This window comes from Thalassophryne amazonica, chromosome 5, assembly GCF_902500255.1.
Source record: "Thalassophryne amazonica chromosome 5, fThaAma1.1, whole genome shotgun sequence".
In the NCBI taxonomy this organism is placed as follows: Eukaryota; Metazoa; Chordata; class Actinopteri; order Batrachoidiformes; family Batrachoididae; genus Thalassophryne; species Thalassophryne amazonica.
Genome location: NC_047107.1, coordinates 65352979 through 65374039, shown reverse-complemented (window position 1 = coordinate 65374039; position 21061 = coordinate 65352979). Strand labels below are relative to the sequence as shown.

Genomic DNA, 21061 nt, shown 5'->3' with positions numbered 1-21061 from the left:
CCAGACCAAAATCTCTCATCAGCCGTTAAAATTTTTACCAAAAACCAGCTGAATTTATCGAATGGTGTCCACTCAGTTGTGCCTTAGAGTTTTGAAAAAATTTTGATCAAACAAAGCAGCAGTCTCTGAGCCATTCCTAAACAATGAAAAAAAACGACGAGAGGGTGGGCGACGCCTCACTCAAAGACTGCCCACAGGCGAATGACGTAACCGACAGGCGTGAAAAAACTCTCGCATGCCCACGATGGTTCAAGCATGTCTGATGTAATCACATGTGATTCAAATCCATATGGTTTTTGAAAAAAATAATAAGGTCGGATACTTTTCTAATAGACCTCGTATATCACATACCAGGTATCATGGATCAGTTTGGATATGTCAAAATACTTGAAGAGGTCATGTTGCCTTATGCTGAAGAGGACATGCCCTTGAAATGGGTGTTTCAACAAGCCAATGACCCCAAGCACACTAGTAAACAAGCAAAATCTTGGTTCCAAACCAACAAAATTAATGCCTCGCAGATGTGAAGAAATTATGAAAAACTGTGGTTATACAACTAAATACTAGTTTAGTGATTCACAGGATTGCTAAAAAAGCAGTTTGAACATAATACTTTTGTGTTTGTAGCGTCAACGGCAGATGCTACTATTATTGTGAACACCCCCTTTTCTACTTTTTTTTTACTAATAGCCCAATTTCATAGCCTTAAGAGTGTGCATATCATGAATACTTGGTCTTGTTGGATTTGTGAGAATCTACTGAATCTACTGGTACCTTGTTTCCCATGTAACAATAAGAAATATACTCACACCTGGATTAATCTTTTTAGTCACATAGCACTACTATTATTCTGAACACTACTGTATGTATGTAACTGTCTCTTCACAATGACTTCAAAAATATAAAATTTCTCCAATATGGAACATGACCGCATCTCATAACAACATCTGCAAAACTGTGAAGCTTTTCACCGGTAAAAATGGTCAACGAGAAATAGAAAAGCTTGAAAACACAGTTCTGGACGCTGTGCAGTTGTAGAGTTCCTCGAGTTCTCCCACGTGTATCCATATGATGTTAAAGTGAGTGATGAGGGTTAACATTTGTTCTGCAGAAATCATGCACGTGCGATGTCAGACGTTTGTATTTGATCTGCCTGCTCCACTTGTGCTGAGTTCATAAAGAGTCACATGTGGAGGTCAAGCATACATCAGTTTGATCAAGTGCAGCAGGCGGCTTTGGGTTTACTCTTGGGAGTTTCTAAGTTGGTCACCGACTTATAGCGGCTGCTGTCTTCCAAATGGGCCTTCCTTGTAACCTGCCTGTGGGGTGACAGAGAACAGGAGCAGCAGAGAACAGAAGAGGAAAGAGAGATTTTACACTGTAATCAGGTCTGAAAGAAATCAGCCAAGATCACTGCGGTTAATTAACAAGAAGGGGCACATAGAGAGTGCATCACTGGTTTCTTAAATCTTTGACAGTTTCATGTTACCAATTATTTCTTTGTGAGTTAGTGGTACTGTAATACATTGTTCTGTGTGATCCAGACATTTGACAAATTCTGTCAAAAAATTAACCATTTTATCCTTTATTAACACACAACCCTTCCACCACATTTCAATTAAATTTATTTCATTTATATAGCGCCAAATCACAACAAAGTTGCCTCAAGGTGCTTCACACAAGTAAGGTCTAACCTTACCAACCCCCAGAGCAAGCACACAGATGACAGTGGTAAGAAAAAAAACTTCCTCTGATGATTTGAGAAAGAAACCTCAAGCAGACAGGGGTGACCCACAAGAAAAAAAAACTTCCTCTGATGATTTGAGAAAGAAACCTCAAGCAGACAGGGGTGACCCACTGCTAGGGCCATGCTACCAACACAGCTGACAATACGAATATACAGGAAATGTTGGAAGTCCGTGCTGGTGTACAGGACTGGAGGCTTGCAGAAGAACACACCACACCCATCTCTCAAACAGAGAGAGAAAAAAGAATCAGGCATCAGAAAAACAACAAATACAGTATAATTTGTCAGCGTTAAACAACAAGAAAAAACAGAAGAAATACTAAGATGATCGCCGGCCACTAGCCCTAAGCTTCACTAAAAGACCCAGAATTTCGATAAAGCTGAGGCCGCAGCCCGCTCTCTTTAAACTGTTTTGGTTGCATACAGTTTGAGTTAAACAGTTACGACCTTGACTTTGATGTTTAAGGTCAACCAAGGTCAAGAAGCATGTGGCCCGTGACCTTGACTGTGAACTGATTTTTCTCTCTGTCAGTTTGTCTTTGGCTAACACTTAAACATTCCACCAAGCTGGGTCGAACAGGGATCAAAACTATCCGAGTTTGTTCACAGACGGTTGAATGAACAGACGGACTGACGGACTCAATTGTGTCTGTAGCATGGTCCAAGCAGAGGGTCACCCCTTTGAGTCTGGTCTGCTTGAGGTTTCTTCCTCAAATCATTAGAGGGAGTTTTTCCTTACCACTGTCACCTGTGTGCTTGGTCTAAGGGTTGGTAAGTTTAGACCTTACTTGTGCAAAGTGCTTTGAGGCAGCTTTGTTGTGATTTCACGCTCTATAACTTAAATTAATTGAAATTCATTTGAAATTGACTGACACACAGCACACAATACCCCCACCTCCCACCCACCCCCCAGCAACAATGTAAAGTGGGCCAGAAACAAATTCAGTTCCCACTAACTATGCCAGTTCATATGATGTCTCAAAGTACAGTACACAATGGTGTCAAATGTTTGTGCCTATTTGAGTACACATTTAAAGTGTTTATGAAGTCAAATGTAAAAAAACAAAAAAAACAAATAAGAATCTTTATAGTAAAACAGCATACATTCAAAAAGTTAAATACTTTTGTGTCCCTGCCCTAAAGGTATGAAAATGTATACATATAATTAAAGTCTTAATTTAATGCATGCATATGAGTTATGGTTGCAAGAGTGAAATATTTTTTACACAAAAAAATTAAAAACAGATGTACCACACAGGACCATACTGTTTGTATTTTTGTGATACATGTTTTTCTGTGAGATGCTCAGAGGGTAAAGAAGAGGGTGGACGAGATTACAAAAGTCTAAGAGAGGACATACAGACTATTAGGGAACATTTCATGAAGGGGGTTTATGAAAACCTTTGGCTTGATATAAATTTAATTGTAATTTTACTTTATTTTTACACATTAGTTTCTTATGCTGAAATGAATTTACATTAAATATTACACTGATGAAAATATATCGCTGTATGTTATTTTATTGTTGCTTTTCTTTTTGGTAATTTGCAGTTATATTTTGGGGTTGTGATTGGACATTTCAGGAGTGATCAATAGTGCTGTTTGAATTGGTTTGGGGTTTGTTTGTTTTGGGGGGGTTTTTTGGTCGTACCTGGCCAGATGTAAAACAGCCTCCAGGATGTTGTTTCCATCTTTGGCGCTCGTTTCACAGAACAGAGTGTTATAAGTCTGTTAAAGTGAAAAATACAGATTACTACCCAGAATGTTATTTATGTATGCACCAGATAAAAGTACAAGGAAACTTTTGTGCAGCATGTCATAATCATTAACACACTGACATGGAAATATAGAGGAGTGAATGTTTGTTTGTGATTACCATAGCTAGTTTTTCTCCATAGCTGGTAGGAACACAGCTGACTCCACCCTGTCTGAGGTCACATTTATTTCCTATGAGCATGATGGGAATATCATCCTGAGACACATCCTGCCCCACAAAGAAAGAAAGAAAGACATACAGTAGTGTTCAGAATAATAGTAGTGCTATGTGACTAAAAAGATTAATCCAGGTTTTGAGTATATTTCTTATTGTTACGTGGGAAACAAGATACCAGTAGATTCAGTAGATTCTCACAAATCCAACAAGACCAAGCATTCATGATATGCACACTCTTAAGGCTATGAAATTGGGCTATTAGTAAAAAAAAAGTAGAAAAAGGGGGTGTTCACAATAATAGTAGTGTGGCATTCAGTCAGTGAGTTCGTCAATTTTGTGGAACAAACAGGTGTGAATCAGGTGTCCCCTATTTAAGGGTGAAGCCAGCACCTGTTGAACATGCTTTTCTCTTTGAAAGCCTGAGGAAAATGGGACGTTCAAGACATTGTTCAGAAGAACAGCGTAGTTTGATTAAAAAGTTGATTGGAGAGGGGAAAACTTATACGCAGGTGCAAAAAATTATAGGCTATTCATCTACAATGATCTCCAATGCTTTAAAATGGACAAAAAACCAGAGACGCGTGGAAGAAAATGGAAAACAACCATCAAAATGGATAGAAGAATAACCAGAATGGCAAAGGCTCATCCATTGATCAGCTCCAGGATGATCAAAGACAGTCTGGAGTTACCTGTAAGTGCTGTGACAGAAGACGCCTGTGTGAAGCTAATTTATGTGCAAGAATCCCCTGCAAAGTCCCTCTGTTAAATAAAAGACATGTGCAGAAGAGGTTACAATTTGCCAAAGAACACATCAACTGGCCTAAAGAGAAATGGAGGAATATTTTGTGGACTGATGAGAGTAAAATTGTTCTTTTTGGGTCCAAGGGCCGCAGACAGTTTGTGAGACGACCTCCAAACTCAGAATTCAAGCCACAGTTCACGGTGAAGACAGTGAAGCATGGTGGTGCAAGCATCATGATATGGGCATGTTTCTCCTATTATGGTTTTGGGCCTATATATCGCATACCAGGTATCATGGATCAGTTTGGATATGTCAAAATACTTGAAGAGGTCATGTTGCCTTATGCTGAAGAGGACATGCCCTTGAAATGGGTGTTTCAACAAGACAATGACCCCAAGCACACTAGTAAACCAGCAAAATCTTGGTTCCAAACCAACAAAATGAATGTTTTGGAGTGGCCTGCTCAATCCCCGGACCTAAATCCAATTGAGAACCTGTGGGGTGACATCAAAAAACCTGTTTCTGAAGCAAAACCAAGAAATGTGAATGCCTCGCAGATGTGAAGAAATCATGAAAAACTGTGGTTATACAACTAAATACTAGTTTAGTGATTCACAGGATTGCTAAAAAAGCAGTTTGAACATAATAGTTCTGAGTTTGTAGCATCAACAGCAGATGCTACTATTATTGTGAACACGCCCTTTTCTACTTTTTTTTACTAATAGCCCAATTTCATAGCATTAAGAGTGTGCATATCATGAATGCTTGGTCTTCTTGGATTTGTGAGAATCCACTGAATCTACTGGTACCTTATTTCCCATGTAACAATAAGAAATATACTCAAAACCTGAATTAATCTTTTTAGTCACATAGCACTACTATTATTCTGAACACTACTGTATATAAAGGTCAAACCAACCAAAACCCAAGTTGAAAATGTGCTGCACCCTCCTTCATGATCATCATCACTCTTCATCCTCTTTTTTGGGAACAAAGGGCCTCCATAACTGTTTTGAATGTCTTTCAATATTATTCCACTTACAGTATACAATTTTTTTTCTGAGGACCACAATGGAAATAAGTTCAATGCTTTATTGCGTTATCTTCTGCAATTTTATAAACTGTACTGTTTTTTTTACATACATGTATTTTATTGCCAAATAGATCAAATTAAAATACTATGCTTGTTTTGCTTTAAATGTGGTGGCTCCAGAAATGTATTGGCCTAAAGGCTCATGGGTTTATTTATTGAGTAGACAGAAAAAGGTGTCATTGAAATAAATAAGAAAAAATAATATAGCACCTTCAACTGCACCACAGACTAAAACAGTTAAATGTGGTCTATTAAACATTAGGTCTCTCTCTTCTAAGTCCCTGTTGGTAAATGATATAATAATTGATCAACATATTGATTTATTCTGCCTTACAGAAACCTGGTTACAGCAGGATGAATATGTTAGTTTAAATGAGTCAACACCCCCGAGTCACACTAACTGTCAGAATGCTCGTAGCACGGGCCGGGGCGGAGGATTAGCAGCAATCTTCCATTCCAGCTTATTAATTAATCAAAAACCCAGACAGAGCTTTAATTCATTTGAAAGCTTGTCTCTTAGTCTTGTCCATCCAAATTGGAAGTCCCAAAAACCAGTTTTATTTGTTATTATCTATCGTCCACCTGGTCGTTACTGTGAGTTTCTCTGTGAATTTTCAGACCTTTTGTCTGACTTAGTGCTTAGCTCAGATAAGATAATTATAGTGGGCGATTTAACATCCACACAGATGCTGAGAATGACAGCCTCAACACTGCATTTAATCTATTATTAGACTCTATTGGCTTTGCTCAAAAAGTAAATGAGTCCACCCACCACTTTAATCATATCTTAGATCTTGTTCTGACTTATGGTATGGAAATAGAAGACTTAAAAGTATTCCCTGAAAACTCCCTTCTGTCTGATCATTTCTTAATAACATTTACATTTACTCTGATGGACTACCCAGCAGTAGGGAATAAGTTTCATTACACTAGAAGTCTTTCAGAAAGCGCTGTAACTAGGTTTAAGGATATGATTCCTTCTTTATGTTCTCTAATGCCATATACCAACACAGTGCAGAGTAGCTACCTAAACTCTGTAAGGGAGATAGAGTATCTCGTCAATAGTTTTACATCCTCATTGAAGACAACTTTGGATGCTGTAGCTCCTCTGAAAAGAGAGCTTTAAATCAGAAGTGTCTGACTCCGTGGTATAACTCGCAAACTCGTAGCTTAAAGCAGATAACCCGTAAGTTGGAGAGGAAATGGCGTCTCACTAATTTAGAAGATCTTCACTTAGCCTGGAAAAAGAGTCTGTTGCTCTATAAAAAAGCCCTCTGTAAAGCTAGGACATCTTTCTACTCATCACTAATTGAAGAAAATAAGAACAACCCCAGGTTTCTTTTCAGCACTGTAGCCAGGCTGACAAAGAGTCAGAGCTCTATTGAGCTGAGTATTCCATTAACTTTAACTAGTAATGACTTCATGACTTTCTTTGCTAACAAAATTTTAACTATTAGAGAAAAAATTACTCATAACCATCCCAAAGACGTATCGTTATCTTTGGCTGCTTTCAGTGATGCCGGTATTTGGTTAGACTCTTTCTCTCCGATTGTTCTGTCTGAGTATTTTCATTAGTTACTTCATCCAACCATCAACATGTTTATTAGACCCCATTCCTACCAGGCTGCTCAAGGAAGCCCTACCATTATTTAATGCTTCGATCTTAATATGATCAATCTATCTTTGTTAGTTGGCTATGTACCACAGGCTTTTAAGGTGGCAGTAATTAAACCATTACTTAAAAAGCCATCACTTGACCCAGCTATCTTAGCTAATTATAGGCCAATCTCCAACCTTCCTTTTCTCTCAAAAATTCTTGAAAGGGTAGTTTGTAAAACAGCTAACTGATCATCTGCAGAGGAATGGTCTATTTGAAGAGTTTCAGTCAGGTTTTAGAATCATCATAGTACAGAAACAGCATTAGTGAAGGTTACAAATGATCTTCTTATGGCCTCGGACAGTGGACTCATCTCTGTGCTTGTTCTGTTAGACCCTCAGTGCTGCTTTTGATACTGTTGACCATAAAATTTTATTACAGAGATTAGAGCATGCCATAGGTATTAAAGGCACTGCGCTGCGGTGGTTTGAATCATATTTGTCTAATAGATTACAATTTGTTCATGTAAATGGGGAATCTTCTTCACAGACTAAAGTTAATTATGGAGTTCCACAAGGTTCTGTGCTAGGACCAATTTTATTCACTTTATACATGCTTCCCTTAGGCAGTATTATTAGACGGTATTGCTTAAATTTTCATTGTTATGCAGATGATACCCAGCTTTATCTATCCATGAAGCCAGAGGACACACACCAATTAGCTAAACTGCAGGATTGTCTTACAGACATAAAGACATGGATGACCTCTAATTTCCTGCTTTTAAACTCAGATAAAACTGAAGTTATTGTACTTGGCCCCACAAATCTTAGAACATGGTGTCTAACCAGATCCTTACTCTGGATGGCATTACCCTGACCTCTAGTAATACTGTGAGAAATCTTGGAGTCATTTTTGATCAGGATATGTCATTCAAAGCGCATATTAAACAAATATGTAGGACTGCTTTTTTGCATTTACGCAATATCTCTAAAATCAGAAAGGTCTTGTCTCAGAGTGATGCTGAAAAACTAATTCATTGCATTTATTTTCCTCTAGGCTGGACTATTGTAATTCATTATTATCAGGTTGTCCTAAAAGTTCCCTAAAAAGCCTTCAGTTAATTCAAAATGCTGCAGCTAGAGTACTGACGGGGACTAGAAGGAGAGAGCATATCTCACCCATATTGGCCTCTCTTCATTGGCTTCCTGTTAATTCTAGAATAGAATTTAAAATTCTTCTTCTTACTTATAAGGTTTTGAATAATCAGGTCCCATCTTATCTTAGGGACCTCGTAGTACCATATCACCCCAATAGAGCGCTTCGCTCTCAGACTGCAGGCTTACTTGTAGTTCCTAGGGTTTGTAAGAGTATAATGGGAGGCAGAGCCTTCATTTTTCAGTCTCCTCTCCTGTGGAACCAGCTCCCAATTCAGATCAGGGAGACAGACACCCTCTCTACTTTTAAGATTAGGCTTAAAACTTTCCTTTTGCTAAAGCTTATAGTTAGGGCTGGATCAGGTGACCCTGAACCATCCCTTAGTTATGCTGCTATAGACGTAGACTGCTGGGGGGTTCCCATGATGCACTGTTTCTTTCTCTTTTTGCTCTGTATGCACCACTCTGCATTTAATCATTAGTGATCGATCTCTGCTCCCCTCCACAGCATGTCTTTTTCCTGGTTCTCTCCCTCAGCCCCAACCAGTCCCAGCAGAAGACTGCCCCTCCCTGAGCCTGGTTCTGCTGGAGGTTTCTTCCTGTTAAAAGGGAGTTTTTCCTTCCCACTGTAGCCAAGTGCTTGCTCACAGGGGGTCGTTTTGACCGTTGGGGTTTTACATAATTATTGTATGGCCTTGCCTTACAATATAAAGCGCCTTGGGGCAACTGTTTGTTGTGATTTGGCGCTATATAAAAAAATTGATTGATTGATTGATTGAGCACTTTAATCTCCAAGTTGCTACAGGTGTGCAGCATGCTCATATTGATGTGTGTGTGTGAGTGTGTAAATGTAAGGTATCACTGTAAAGCTCTTTGTGTACCTGCATCAGATTGAAAAGTTCCATACAAATGACGTTCATTTAGCATTCCTTACCATGGTGGTTCATTGGTTAGGGCCCCTTCACACATTTGGTCGATTTGCGCATAAAGTGCACATGAAGCAGGAATAGTGTAAAATCGTACCTGCCTCCAATGCCTCATACACCTGTTGCTACAACTATTTGCGCACACCAACGGCTGAAAGACAGAGTGTGCACTGTGTGAGCCCATCGAACCGTCTCGCAGCAGGTGTCGGCCAAATTCCAAGTGACGCACAAACATCTAACACAGCTTGTATGGCACTTAGAAAATGTGTGGCCATTCGTACTATTAACATGACAACAGTCAGCAGACAATCACTGTAGTGCTGGCAGTGAAATTTGTCTAAGTGCCACACGAGTGTGGCTTTGGTGTGTGCGCTAAACTGACAGGAGGTGTGGCCGCTGACAGAAGTGGCTGTGGAGATCTGTCAATCTGGATGTCCCAGCTGGACAACATGTACTGTGTTTGGACAGATATGGACTAACAACTGCCCACTGTGATGCGCTTGTGTCTCTTTGCTGTCATCACGTGGACATAAAAAAAAAACATATATCGCTGCGGGAATGGCTGCAGTGAGTGAGCGAGTGCGCGCACGGTGTGCACATTGACAGGCTGCCCCCAGGTTGAAATGGACCATGAGATCATAACACGCAGTGGGCGATATGACTGTCATGTCACCCACGTGAGCTCTGTTCCATATGACGCGGTGTCTGTGCTGCAGCGCGCCAACCACAAGACACACATGTCAGGCAGAACGCATGCGGGCCAGCTGGATGCACTGGGCCAGCAGATGTGGACATGAGAAGAGCGAACTGCTTCTCATTCATGTCATTTCATGACTGTATGTCTGTGACCATGGGTCATCTACAGAGGAACAGACAGATCATATTTGTATTGCTTGCTTGATAAATGCAGTGTTTTTATATGGTGTGTGGGTTTATTTCATTTTAAATACGTCCATCTCCTTCCTCATATCAGGCAGGTTCCTGCAGCTTTTACAGGACTGCAATTGTAGCTCACTGGTAAAGTTTCTGACTGGCAATCAGAGCTTTTGGAAGGCGTGGGTTTGAGTCCCGTGGGTGGCATGTAATTTTAATTTTTTTATTTTCAGCAGCTGCGCGATGTGGTTACACATCGTGCAGCTGCTGTGAAAAGCTGCTGTGCTCCTGTGTGCACAAAACCGTTGCAGCATGTATTTTTTTATTTCTTATTTGTTTTTTCTTCACTTCTTATTTGTTTTTTCTTCACAGCTGCATGACGTGCATGTCGTGCAGCTGCTGGCAGTCGTGTGCACGAACCATCGCACCGGCATTGTGCACGCCTGCCCATCGGCGCGATGTTTCTTGGTTCTATCATACGAGCTATTTCGCCTTGACTCACCCTGACTTGTAACTTATTCACACTATGTGTGAAGGGGCCCTAAGTCATGCTGTGGAGGGGTCTGACAGACGATTGAAATCACTTTGTGTGTGTAACAATATAATAATAATATTAATAATAACAGCAAGAAATCAGTTCTGATGATGCACAGCCACTCACATTGTTCATGTGTACTCTGGCTATAATGTCCATTTGTGGGGGCCACAAATTCTCAACGTTTTCCACAGATATTATATATGCATAATATTACATGGCTATGATGGTACGAATGCTCTGATTGGCTGATTTTGGTCTGATATTTTCCAATATCAAACTGTTACCATGGCTATCGGTCCTGATCGCATATCCGATTTGTGACTTTGTTTACAATTTTCATGGCGTGAAATAAAACAAAACAAAAAGTGAAAAAAGAAAATGGAGGAATTAACAGCAAACAAGCTCGAAGTGGACATGCTACATGAATTCCAACAAGATGAAAACACAGCTCCGAACAGTCAAGAACAGACTTAAAACTTTGTTACAAACTAGAAAGCTAAAAACACGATTAGAAAAACCAAGTCAGACGTGAACAAACTCCATAAATATCTAAACAGCATCAGAAAAAAATCACACAGATTGAAAGCTTACCAGCTAATGACCAGACCATGTTAGCAAGTTCTTCGTGAGGTGAAGTGAACAGGAAGCAAACTAACTACTGAGCCGAAAACCGTCAGCAGCTTTCACGTTCGGGTGATACCGTAAGTTCGCATGTTTATATATAATAGCCATATAATGAACGAATTATTAACCGTCGCTAACGCTCGGCCCGTACTGTCAACACCTCACTCTGATATTTTCCCATACAGACCTCGTGCTCAGTTAATAATCCTTTATTATTTTTACCATTACATACATCATATTTCAGTGAAGGCAGCCTAATATTGTCACCAGGTACCATTAAAACACATTAAAATTTGGAGTTAAAACAAGCCAACAGTACTCTCACAGTTCCCAATCAGCATAGCGAACACAGAAATTTAAACACGTTAGAATGAGTTCAGTCCACAAGTTGCATGCATTAAATAAACCATCACATGGACACATGATTACAACAGAACACATGCAGTCAAAGATCCATTACTTACATATCTGCTGCATGTGAAAAGAGAAACAAGTAAGGTCACTGGTTTAACCGATAGCACGATTCCAGTACTATAAAACACAGATGCTTGTTTTCTCTTCTTTTCCAATACTTGAGTCATTACCTCAATCATGTCCACCCACTCCCTGACATTAAGGAAGCTCTTCTCACAGGTGACATCGTACAACAGCAACACGCCGTCTGCTCGACGAAAATAAGACTTTGCAATGCTGCGAAATCTGCAGATAAGAGACAGACTCAGTATGCATCACAAGCATTTCCAAACATCAGTATATCTGTTTCAGTTACAAAACTGGTCGGCCTTGGAAGAGCTGATTTACATTTTTAAGCAGATGTGCGTCTGTGTTATTTGTAGGAGTACTTTGGTGACACAGTGCTGCACCGCCTGCAGTCTAACACCGTTAAGGACAGATAAACAGAGAACTGCTGCACTTTGGTGGTGGTGGTGATATCTGGTCTCTTAGTGTCCTCTGGATTGACATTGAGGACCTTTATTTTTGTGACATCTTCAAGATAAAAAAAAACAAACAAACAAAAAAAAACAAGTCTAAACCCACACACATACCTCTCCTGTCCAGCAGTGTCCCACAGCTGTAATAAAGTGGGCTCTCCATCCACAACAAGCATCTTCATCTGGAAGTCCACACCTGAAAGCACAAAGGAGACACAGCAGGAGTGTTACCACAAAAACCCTGTTATTGCTGTTATGTTACAGGTCAACATTTTTTATTTTGGTTATTTAATTTAAGTAACTTAACCAAACACACCCAGAGTGGTGCTGGAGTTTAATTTGAATTCATTCTTGCAGAGGCGAAGCAGGAAACTGGACTTTCCCACAGCAGCATCTCCAGCCAACACAATCCTGTAAGCCTTCTCTGATGTCATATAGGAAAGGTCAGTGCTGTCCCCGTCCTTCTTCTGGAGAGGAGACAAACACACCTGAGGTTCTAGTCCATTTCTATGTTCAGTGATTATCTCAATGTGTTCTGGAAGTTCTCTTTAAGTTACTAGAGATTCTCTTTATTTACTTTATGGCTTTGTCTATTATCAAATGTTATTTATGATTTCTTAATATGAATAACTTCTAATAAAGAAAAAGGTACATAAATTGGTCCTGAATCAGCTGAGTTTCCATTTCAGATTTGCACAAAAGTGAAGCAATATTTTCAGAATGTCGACAAAACACTATAGCAACATGACAGCGTCTTCATTTGTAATCAAATGCTGCTGGGTTTTGTTCTCTTGTGATAACTCATTCCAGTGAGGCTCTCATGAGAACTGGAATTTAAAAAGTTACAGCTATGGATGGACAAGTCCTGCTAAATGTTACATCTTTCTTTTTTTTCCAAATCCAATATTACTGTCATGTCATCTCTTACAAGGTTTGACAAGCTCTCTGTCTCTTATCTTACTCTGTCCACATGTACCACACCATGTATTTTAAGCCTGAACACACTGCAAGCATCATGTGCATGTTCTGGTTGTATTACATGTTGATTTTCACTAAGGGGCCCGTGTTAAAGAAAACAACCCTGCAAACCACATCCCAGACATGAGTAGTGTGGTTCACGTGTAACATGTCACTCCAGAGAGTATTTTTTTTTACACGTGCCATGAGCAGCACCCAGTTGAAATAAAAAAATTAACTGTTGACAGTCACTGTGACATCATACCAGTAACATTAAATAATGATCACTTTTCACTGGGAAAGAAGTCACAGTTACTTGAAAAATATGAATGCAATTTTTTTAAACCATTTCAGTGATTGAAAAAGTCATGACTGTAATTTGTTTACAATAAGTCATTTTCTGCAATTCACTTTTATATATAATTTAATACCTCTGCCCTGCAAAGGTATTTCACACATTTTAATTTGTTTATGCCATTTCAAATACAAAAAGTAAATCAGGCTTCTCAATATAAAAATTTCTAAAATTATCTCCCTTAAACTCAAACTCATAGTGAATCTCTCCAACGTCATATAACTTAATTAATAATATAAAAGTCAAGATGATAATAAGTAAGTAATGGGCCCCTTTGGTATAATACCTGTAAATAACCAGTTTTTTCTTGAGACAACTCAGGGATGGCTACATGAAAATTTCCAACTCACTGAATATGTCTTGAACTTTATTTACATCAGTTATGAAGAATTACAAACAGTACGTCACTCTACGGTACATCTGTGAGAAGCAGACAGTTCTCAAAAACTGAGTGAGTGACTGTGCAAGAAGGAGAAGAGTGAAGAAAAACACCAAAGACACCCAGACAACCCAGAAGTTGTTACAGGCTTCTGTGGCTGTGAATGGAGAAATTGTGCGCAATGCATGTTTTGCATTTTGTATCACCAGTTATACAGCTTATCACAGTTTTGTGAAATAAGGTGTTTTCAAATTGGCTGAAAAAGCAATTTGAATGCAGCCTTAAAAACATTTTTGCAATATTTGAAGTTTATTAAATACATGTTTCCATTAGGTGCATTTTCAATTCACTACTTCAAATTACACAGTTAGGAGGGTAATGGGAACCCACCCACTGAGACCGTGATATCTTGAAATCATATTATCATCAGGCTACAGTGGATTTGGCTTCCTTCTCCTTCTGTTGTACCTGAGCACTGATGGCACTGAGAGCTTTTCGTGTCCTGGGGTTTGGAGGTTCGATCACACTTGGGAGTTCCGTAATGCTCAGGGGTTCTGAGGGCTTCCAATCCAAGACTGAGCTGGTGTCTGACCCAAATGCAGACTCACCATCCAGGGTCTCTAATGTCTGAGGTGCAGAAACAGCAATGTCACACAGTACCCTATACGATAAACCAAAGTTCCAATCCCAAGTCCATTCTAGTGGACCCCTGTCCAAAAATACATTTTTGTCCACCAGAACAAAGCATGCCTACAGATAAACAATGTTGAACATTCACCTGTATTGCAGTGGTTTTGCACTAACAATAATGAATGAAACACAGGTTGACTTTCTCCAGATACATGGACCCGTTTCTGCCTGTCCAACATTCTCCCTCACCTCAGTGTCAGAGTTTTCTCCCATCATGTTGTTGTCATCTTCCGCTTTTGTCATCTCTTTCTCTTCCATGTCATCTTCATCTTGACCTTTGACATCCTGGTCAGAGTCGTAGCCTCTGTGAGACCCCCTGAGGGTGGACATGCCACTGTCCATGTAGATCTCAGGCAGGCTGTCGTCCTCACACTCGCTGCTGTGTCTGCGCCTCAGACCAGGGTCACACATGGCCAGGGCCAGAGTGTCACAACTGGGCCGCTTTGGGTACAGCGGGTACTCGTCCATACGCTGGTAGAACCTGAAGATGAGAATGACAACATTATACAACTGATTTCATTCAGTAGGTTCATTGGGCAATCTGCTTAATTTTGAACAGGAAAAATTAATTTTTATCACCCCAGTCACACTGAGAATTCCTCACATCATTGATGATTGCTTCTGTTCTGAGTGAGAAATCTTTTATTGAAAGATGTATTTAGGAAGTTAATTCAGGAATATGAAAGGGAAATCCACTATATGCTCAAATTAGCAGTGAAATAAAGCTAACGACCTACTTTTTAAATTGCTGACATGTTAGTGGCACAAAACACCTGAAAAAATATGTTGAACTCAGCACTTTTTGCTTCATACACTGGTTTATATCCAATGTGTTGGCCACAGCCCACCAGGAGGACCACTGGAGGTCATGAAAATATATATATATATATATATATATTTTTTTTTTTTTTTTTTTTTTTTTTAAAGACTTTGATTTTCAATTGTATAATAAAGATTAACACATACCTGCTAATAATAGCTGGTTAGCAGGATTACACCCAAACTAATGTTGCAGCAGATACATTTACTTCAGTCACATCAGTGGAAAATATACAAATAAACGATTATGATGCCGTTGTTGCTGTGTATGTTAGCAACATAATTATTTTTGCAGTTCAGATACAACCTGTTCAAACCTGATGTACTTGGTTTTGAAAGAATCCTGAAGTTGATGACAAGTTAATCACACTACATTAGATTTTTCATGCCGTCGATGGCTCGGTGTGAAACCACAGAGTGTTCTAACTGTTCTATAACCTGGGACACCACTCTAAAAACAAGACCATAATTTAATGAGTCATAAAGAGACATTTGTTGTGGTGTTGATGAAGTGAGGGCAGGGCTCACCTTTCTAAGAATGCTTGTGGTGACGTATAACAAAAGCTTTTACTTTTGTCTCTGTCCTTTACATCTCCTGGTGACCCGCTGTGACCACCAGACTGTTACAAACACCAAAAACAAACTGTTATATCATAGAAGACACAGGCCACACTCTACTTTCAATAATTTATTCAAAATATCAACCATCTCTATCTCTCTCTCTATCTATATATAAACTTTTTGTTTCACAAATGCGATCAACTCTAGTAATGAGTTTAAACATCAGAAAAAAACAACAAGAAATACTCTTCAAATTTGTGCAAATGTAATTCTGATTCTTTGTTGATTGCACAGCTTTACCCTGTTCGTCCTCTCCAGAGCGGATCTCAGTCCATCGTTGCTGTCATGGAGCTTCCTGTTTGCTGTCCTACACACACACACACACAGAGTCATTTTTATTGAGATCATGGGAACTCTCAGTTCTAGTTTTCAGCTGCTGCGGCAGAGCAGCACGTCACACCTACTCTACACTACTGCATTCTGAGAGGTAAAAATACTGATTGTGCCCTAGAGGTGCTACTACACTAAAATAACACATAACAAACTCCAAATTTCTCGAAGATTAAAAAAATTTACTCAAACATTTTAAACGTACTGGAAGGACAGTTATTAGAGTGCATACCTCTGAATAAGGAAGGGCATCCGGCATAAAACTCAACATTCAGATCCAACTCAGATCTGCTATGGTGACCCCAAGTGAAAGAAGGGGGAAGTGGGAGGGATTTATTATCCATCCAGTTTCTATACCCTAGCCCAGCAGTCATAGGGCATGAGGTGGGGTACATCCTATACAGGATGCCAAACTACTGCTGGGCCCCAAACAGACAGACAAACTCGTGCACACCTACAGTTAATTTAATGTTTCCAATTCACAGAGCACGCAAGTTTTTAGATGTGGGAGGAAGCCAGAGCACCTGGAAAAAAAAACACGCAAACACGGGGAGAACATGCAAATTCCACACAGAAAGGCCCCAGGTGGGAATCAAACCCATGACCTTCTTTCTGTGAGGCAATAGTGCAAACCACTAGGCGACCACGCTGCCCATTGTTATTATTTATTATTATATAACGCCTAAATTGATCCGTCATGTGATTGCTGGTTTGTATACTCAACAAAAATATAAACGCAACACTTTTGGTTTTGCTCCCATTTTGTATGAGATTAACTCAACGATCTAAAACTTTTTCCACATACACAATATTACCATTTCCCTCAAATACTGTTCACAAACCAGTCTAAATCTGTGATAGTGAGGACTTCTCCTTTGCTGAGATAATCCATCCCACCTCACAGGTGTGCCATACCAAGATGCTGATTAGACACCATGATTAGTGCACAGGTGTGCCTTAGACTGTCCACAATAAAAGGCCACTCTGAAAGGTGCAGTTTTGTTTTATTGGGTGGGGATACCAGTCAGTATCTGGTGTGACCACCATTTGCCTCATGCAGTGCAACACATCTCCTTCGCATCATCCGTGAAGAGAACACCTCTCCAATGTGCCAAACGGCAGCGAATGTGAGCATTTGCTCACTCAGATCGGTTACGACGACGAACTGGAGTCAGGTGGAGACCCCGATGAGGAAGACGAGCATGCAGATGAGCTTCCCTGAGACAGTTTCTGACAGTTTGTGCAGAAGTTCTTTGGTTATGCAAACCGATTGTTCCAGCAGCTGTCCGAGTGGCTGGTCTCAGATGATCTTGGAGGTGAACATGCTGGATGTGGAGGTCCTGGGCTGGTGTGGTTACACGTGATCTGCGGTTGTGAGGCTGGTTGGATGTACTGCCAAATTCTCTGAAACACCTTTGGAGACGGCTTATGGTAGAGAAATGAACATTCAATACACGAGCAACAGTTCTGGTTGACATTCCTGCTGTCAGCATGCCAATTGCACGCTCCTTCAAATCTTGCGATATCTGTGGCATTGTGCTGTGTGATAAAACTGCACCTTTCAGAGTGGGCTTTTATTGTGGGCAGTCTAAGGCACACCTGTGCACTAATCATGGTGTCTAATCAGCATTTTGGTATGGCACACCTGTGAGGTGGGATGGATTATCTCAACAAAGGAGAAGTGCTCACTATCACAGATTTAGACTGGTTTGTGAACAATATTTGAGAGAAATGGTAATATTGTATATGTGGAAAAAGTTTTAGATCTTTGAGTTCATCTCATACAAAATGGGAGCAAAACCAAAAGTGTTGCGTTTATATTTTTGTTGAGTATATGTCACGTGTCATGGATTATTCATACCATTTGCCATTGTGTTCCACTTACTGTGCAATTTTGGTACTATATGTTTTGTGCTATTGCACACCGTGACCGCTGGGTGCGCTCACACTAGCGGCGACTGTGCTTATCTTAAAAACAAACAGTGACACAGTGCCCAGACTCACTGGGTAATGGACAGGAAGGCTGAATCCACTGAGGGGGCTTGAGAGTGAATCGGAGGGGGCTCTGATAAAGCAGTGTTTTATGGAGGCAGAGCGCGCCACAGCTCATGGCTTGCAGGGGGCCACTGGGTCACAGCAGGTCAGCTTATAAATTAATAAAATATCAAATGCCAAAGATCTATTTTAGGCATTATATAAAACAAACTAGAAGCACTCAGAGAGTGCAAACCTCCGCCAAGGCCATGGGGTCACTGACACCATAACATCTACACGGCGTGGAATCATTGAACCTAAAAAAGTCTAACAATGATGTTTGCTCAGTAGTAAAAAAAGTTTCATCTGCTGTGACTGGATAGCATGTATCCTTAGCACTTGGCATCACAGTTTATTGCAACCTGCACCTTTCCCAGAAGCTACTGTCATCTGAGCACTGATATTGATATTGCATGTGCTTATAGACAAAAACAAATAAGAGACAAAATTCAATTTATTATTCAACTAAACTGCAAATATATGAATTTTTTAACATTAATGAAACACTTCTCTAAACAAGGCCATAGGGTCACTGACCCTAAAGAGATTCCCTCCTTGGCACAGTGATCTATTTCTTTTTGTCTCTTTCTCTAAAATTGTATATAATAATCATTAGATTATTAATATATAAACAAAAATACATTTAAGAAATATTACAATTTGAAAACAAATGCACCAGAACGTGATGACAGCTGCAACTGCTTAATGCTAACTTTTAACATTGAAAATGCCATAGACATGCTAACGTGTTAGCATCGTGATCCGGATCGTGATCCGGATCACCACTAAAATTTAATCACTTGTTCCTCTTGTCATTTCCAACCACTACACAAAATTTCATCAAAATCCGTTCAAAACTTTTTGAGTTATCCTGCTGACAGACAGACAAACAAATGTCTTTTCATTCGTTCAATGGAAAGAATATTTCTTGAGGCATAGCATCACCACATGAAATATTCTTACCATTGCAATCATAAACATTCATTGTTTGTATTGGGAAGTGTGGGATGAACTGCTTGGTCGACTGCCACCATGACCCAGACCCAGATAAGCAGCAGAAAATAAATGAATAATGTTTTATAAACTGCATCAAAGTAACACACTCCAGTTTGCAACAATAGATTAAAATGTCTTAATTCCTGTCCTTTTTGCAAGTCCCTAAAATTTAGTGGTTTTTATCAGGGATCAGATCACATCCACATTTTCACTCAATTTTGAGAAAATTCTTGCATCTTAAACAGAGGTGTCAAATCCAGCTTCAGAAAGTAAAAACCCTGCCATGTGTTGCTTCTACCTGTGCACCTAAATCAGGTGATCTCAATAATTAGCTCATCCACCTGCCTGAAGAGCTGAACTAATTACAATCAACTGGTTTATTGGGAAGATGGAACAAATATGTGGCTGGACTTTTACTTTCTGAAGCTGGATTGGACACCCCTGATCTTAAATTTGAATAAACTTGCTACCTAACCCACAAAGCACATAACTTGCAAGGGTGAATACATAACCTCCTCTGGGGAAGGTAATTATTACATTGTAATGTTTATTTGTGTGTTCATGTTTAACTTACTGTAAAATCTCAATCTGGCTTTCCAGAATGTCTCGCTCCTCAGAGAAGTGTTTTATGAGCTCATCATCTCTGGAAAAGAGCAACAAACACGTGACTGTTTGAGTGTTTTCTATCTTGACATAAGAAATCTGACTGTAGTTAACTTTTATGCTCAAACGTTTACATACACTGGCAGAATTTTGTTTTTTGGTCCATTTTTCAGAGAATGTGAATGATAACACAAAAACTTTTTTCATTCATGGTTAGTGGTTGAGTGAAGCTATTTATTGTCACACAACTGTGTTTACTCTTTTTAAATCATAGTGACAACAGTAACTAAGGGCCCCGTCACACATAACACGACTGAAGCCGACTAGCGCACGAAGAAGGAATTGCATGCCATTTGTGAAAAATCGGAGCGCCTCAAATGCCTTGTACACCTGTCACCACAACCAGTTGTGCACACAAGTGGCTGAAAGACAGCGAATGCCCTGTTCATGCTCATTCAAGCCCCTTCTCAGTAGGTGTCGGCCAAATTCCAGGTGGCACACACGAACATCCAACACCGCTCGCTGGACACTGAGAAAAGTTATGTACATGCTCTTCAGTAAAGAAGGAAAGAAAAAGACTTAAGCAATATTTAATCTCCTGAGATCACAGCATGTCACAGTTAAAATGCTCATATGTAGAGAGAAGCTGAAAGTATGATCACATGGCTGCACATGGACATGCTGGTGATCATAGCGTTGCAAAATGTCAACAAACAGTGTTTTTTAAATCCCACAAGTGACCCTGCACTCTAAGTATTTAACTAAATTTTCTTCATATCCTTGACCACAGCAGGAGCTTGAACATATCACTGAATGATTAAATTTATGACAAACAGAATGTGGAATAATAGTGAATCTGCCCTGGCTGGAGGTGGACTGTTGGCCTGCAGGTGGCCCTGTTGCTAGGTAACGCCTCTGAAGAGGTCATTGTGTGAGTGAAGTCACTCCAGGATATCCTGTTTCATCCTGTGACAAAAAAAAAAAAAAAAAAAAAAACCCCGTTGCAGGGAACAGGCTGTCAATCAGACAACGGAGATGTTACCTTCAGGCTCACTCTGTCTCTGACAATTGTCTACCAAAGAGAGCCCGCAGTCTACAAGTTTTCATTCCAACCAAAC

The 21061-nt window shown here is 39.8% G+C and overlaps 1 protein-coding gene across 1 annotated transcript in view; it reads right to left on the bottom strand.

The window, feature by feature from the left end:
• Nucleotides 1-813: 813 nt before the first annotated feature.
• The window catches only part of rasef (RAS and EF-hand domain containing), a 53986-nt gene continuing 33738 nt past the window's right edge, over nt 814-21061 (bottom strand). The window contains exons 7-17 of the mRNA XM_034170463.1: nt 19915-19983; nt 16221-16287; nt 15888-15979; nt 14730-15021; nt 14319-14477; nt 12476-12626; nt 12274-12355; nt 11812-11926; nt 3624-3731; nt 3399-3475; nt 814-1319 (exon numbers count right to left, since the gene is read on the bottom strand). Coding sequence (XP_034026354.1) covers nt 1217-1319; nt 3399-3475; nt 3624-3731; nt 11812-11926; nt 12274-12355; nt 12476-12626; nt 14319-14477; nt 14730-15021; nt 15888-15979; nt 16221-16287; nt 19915-19983 — 1315 coding nt within the window. The 3' untranslated portion in view covers nt 814-1216. The remainder of the gene's footprint in view (nt 1320-3398; nt 3476-3623; nt 3732-11811; nt 11927-12273; nt 12356-12475; nt 12627-14318; nt 14478-14729; nt 15022-15887; nt 15980-16220; nt 16288-19914; nt 19984-21061) is intronic.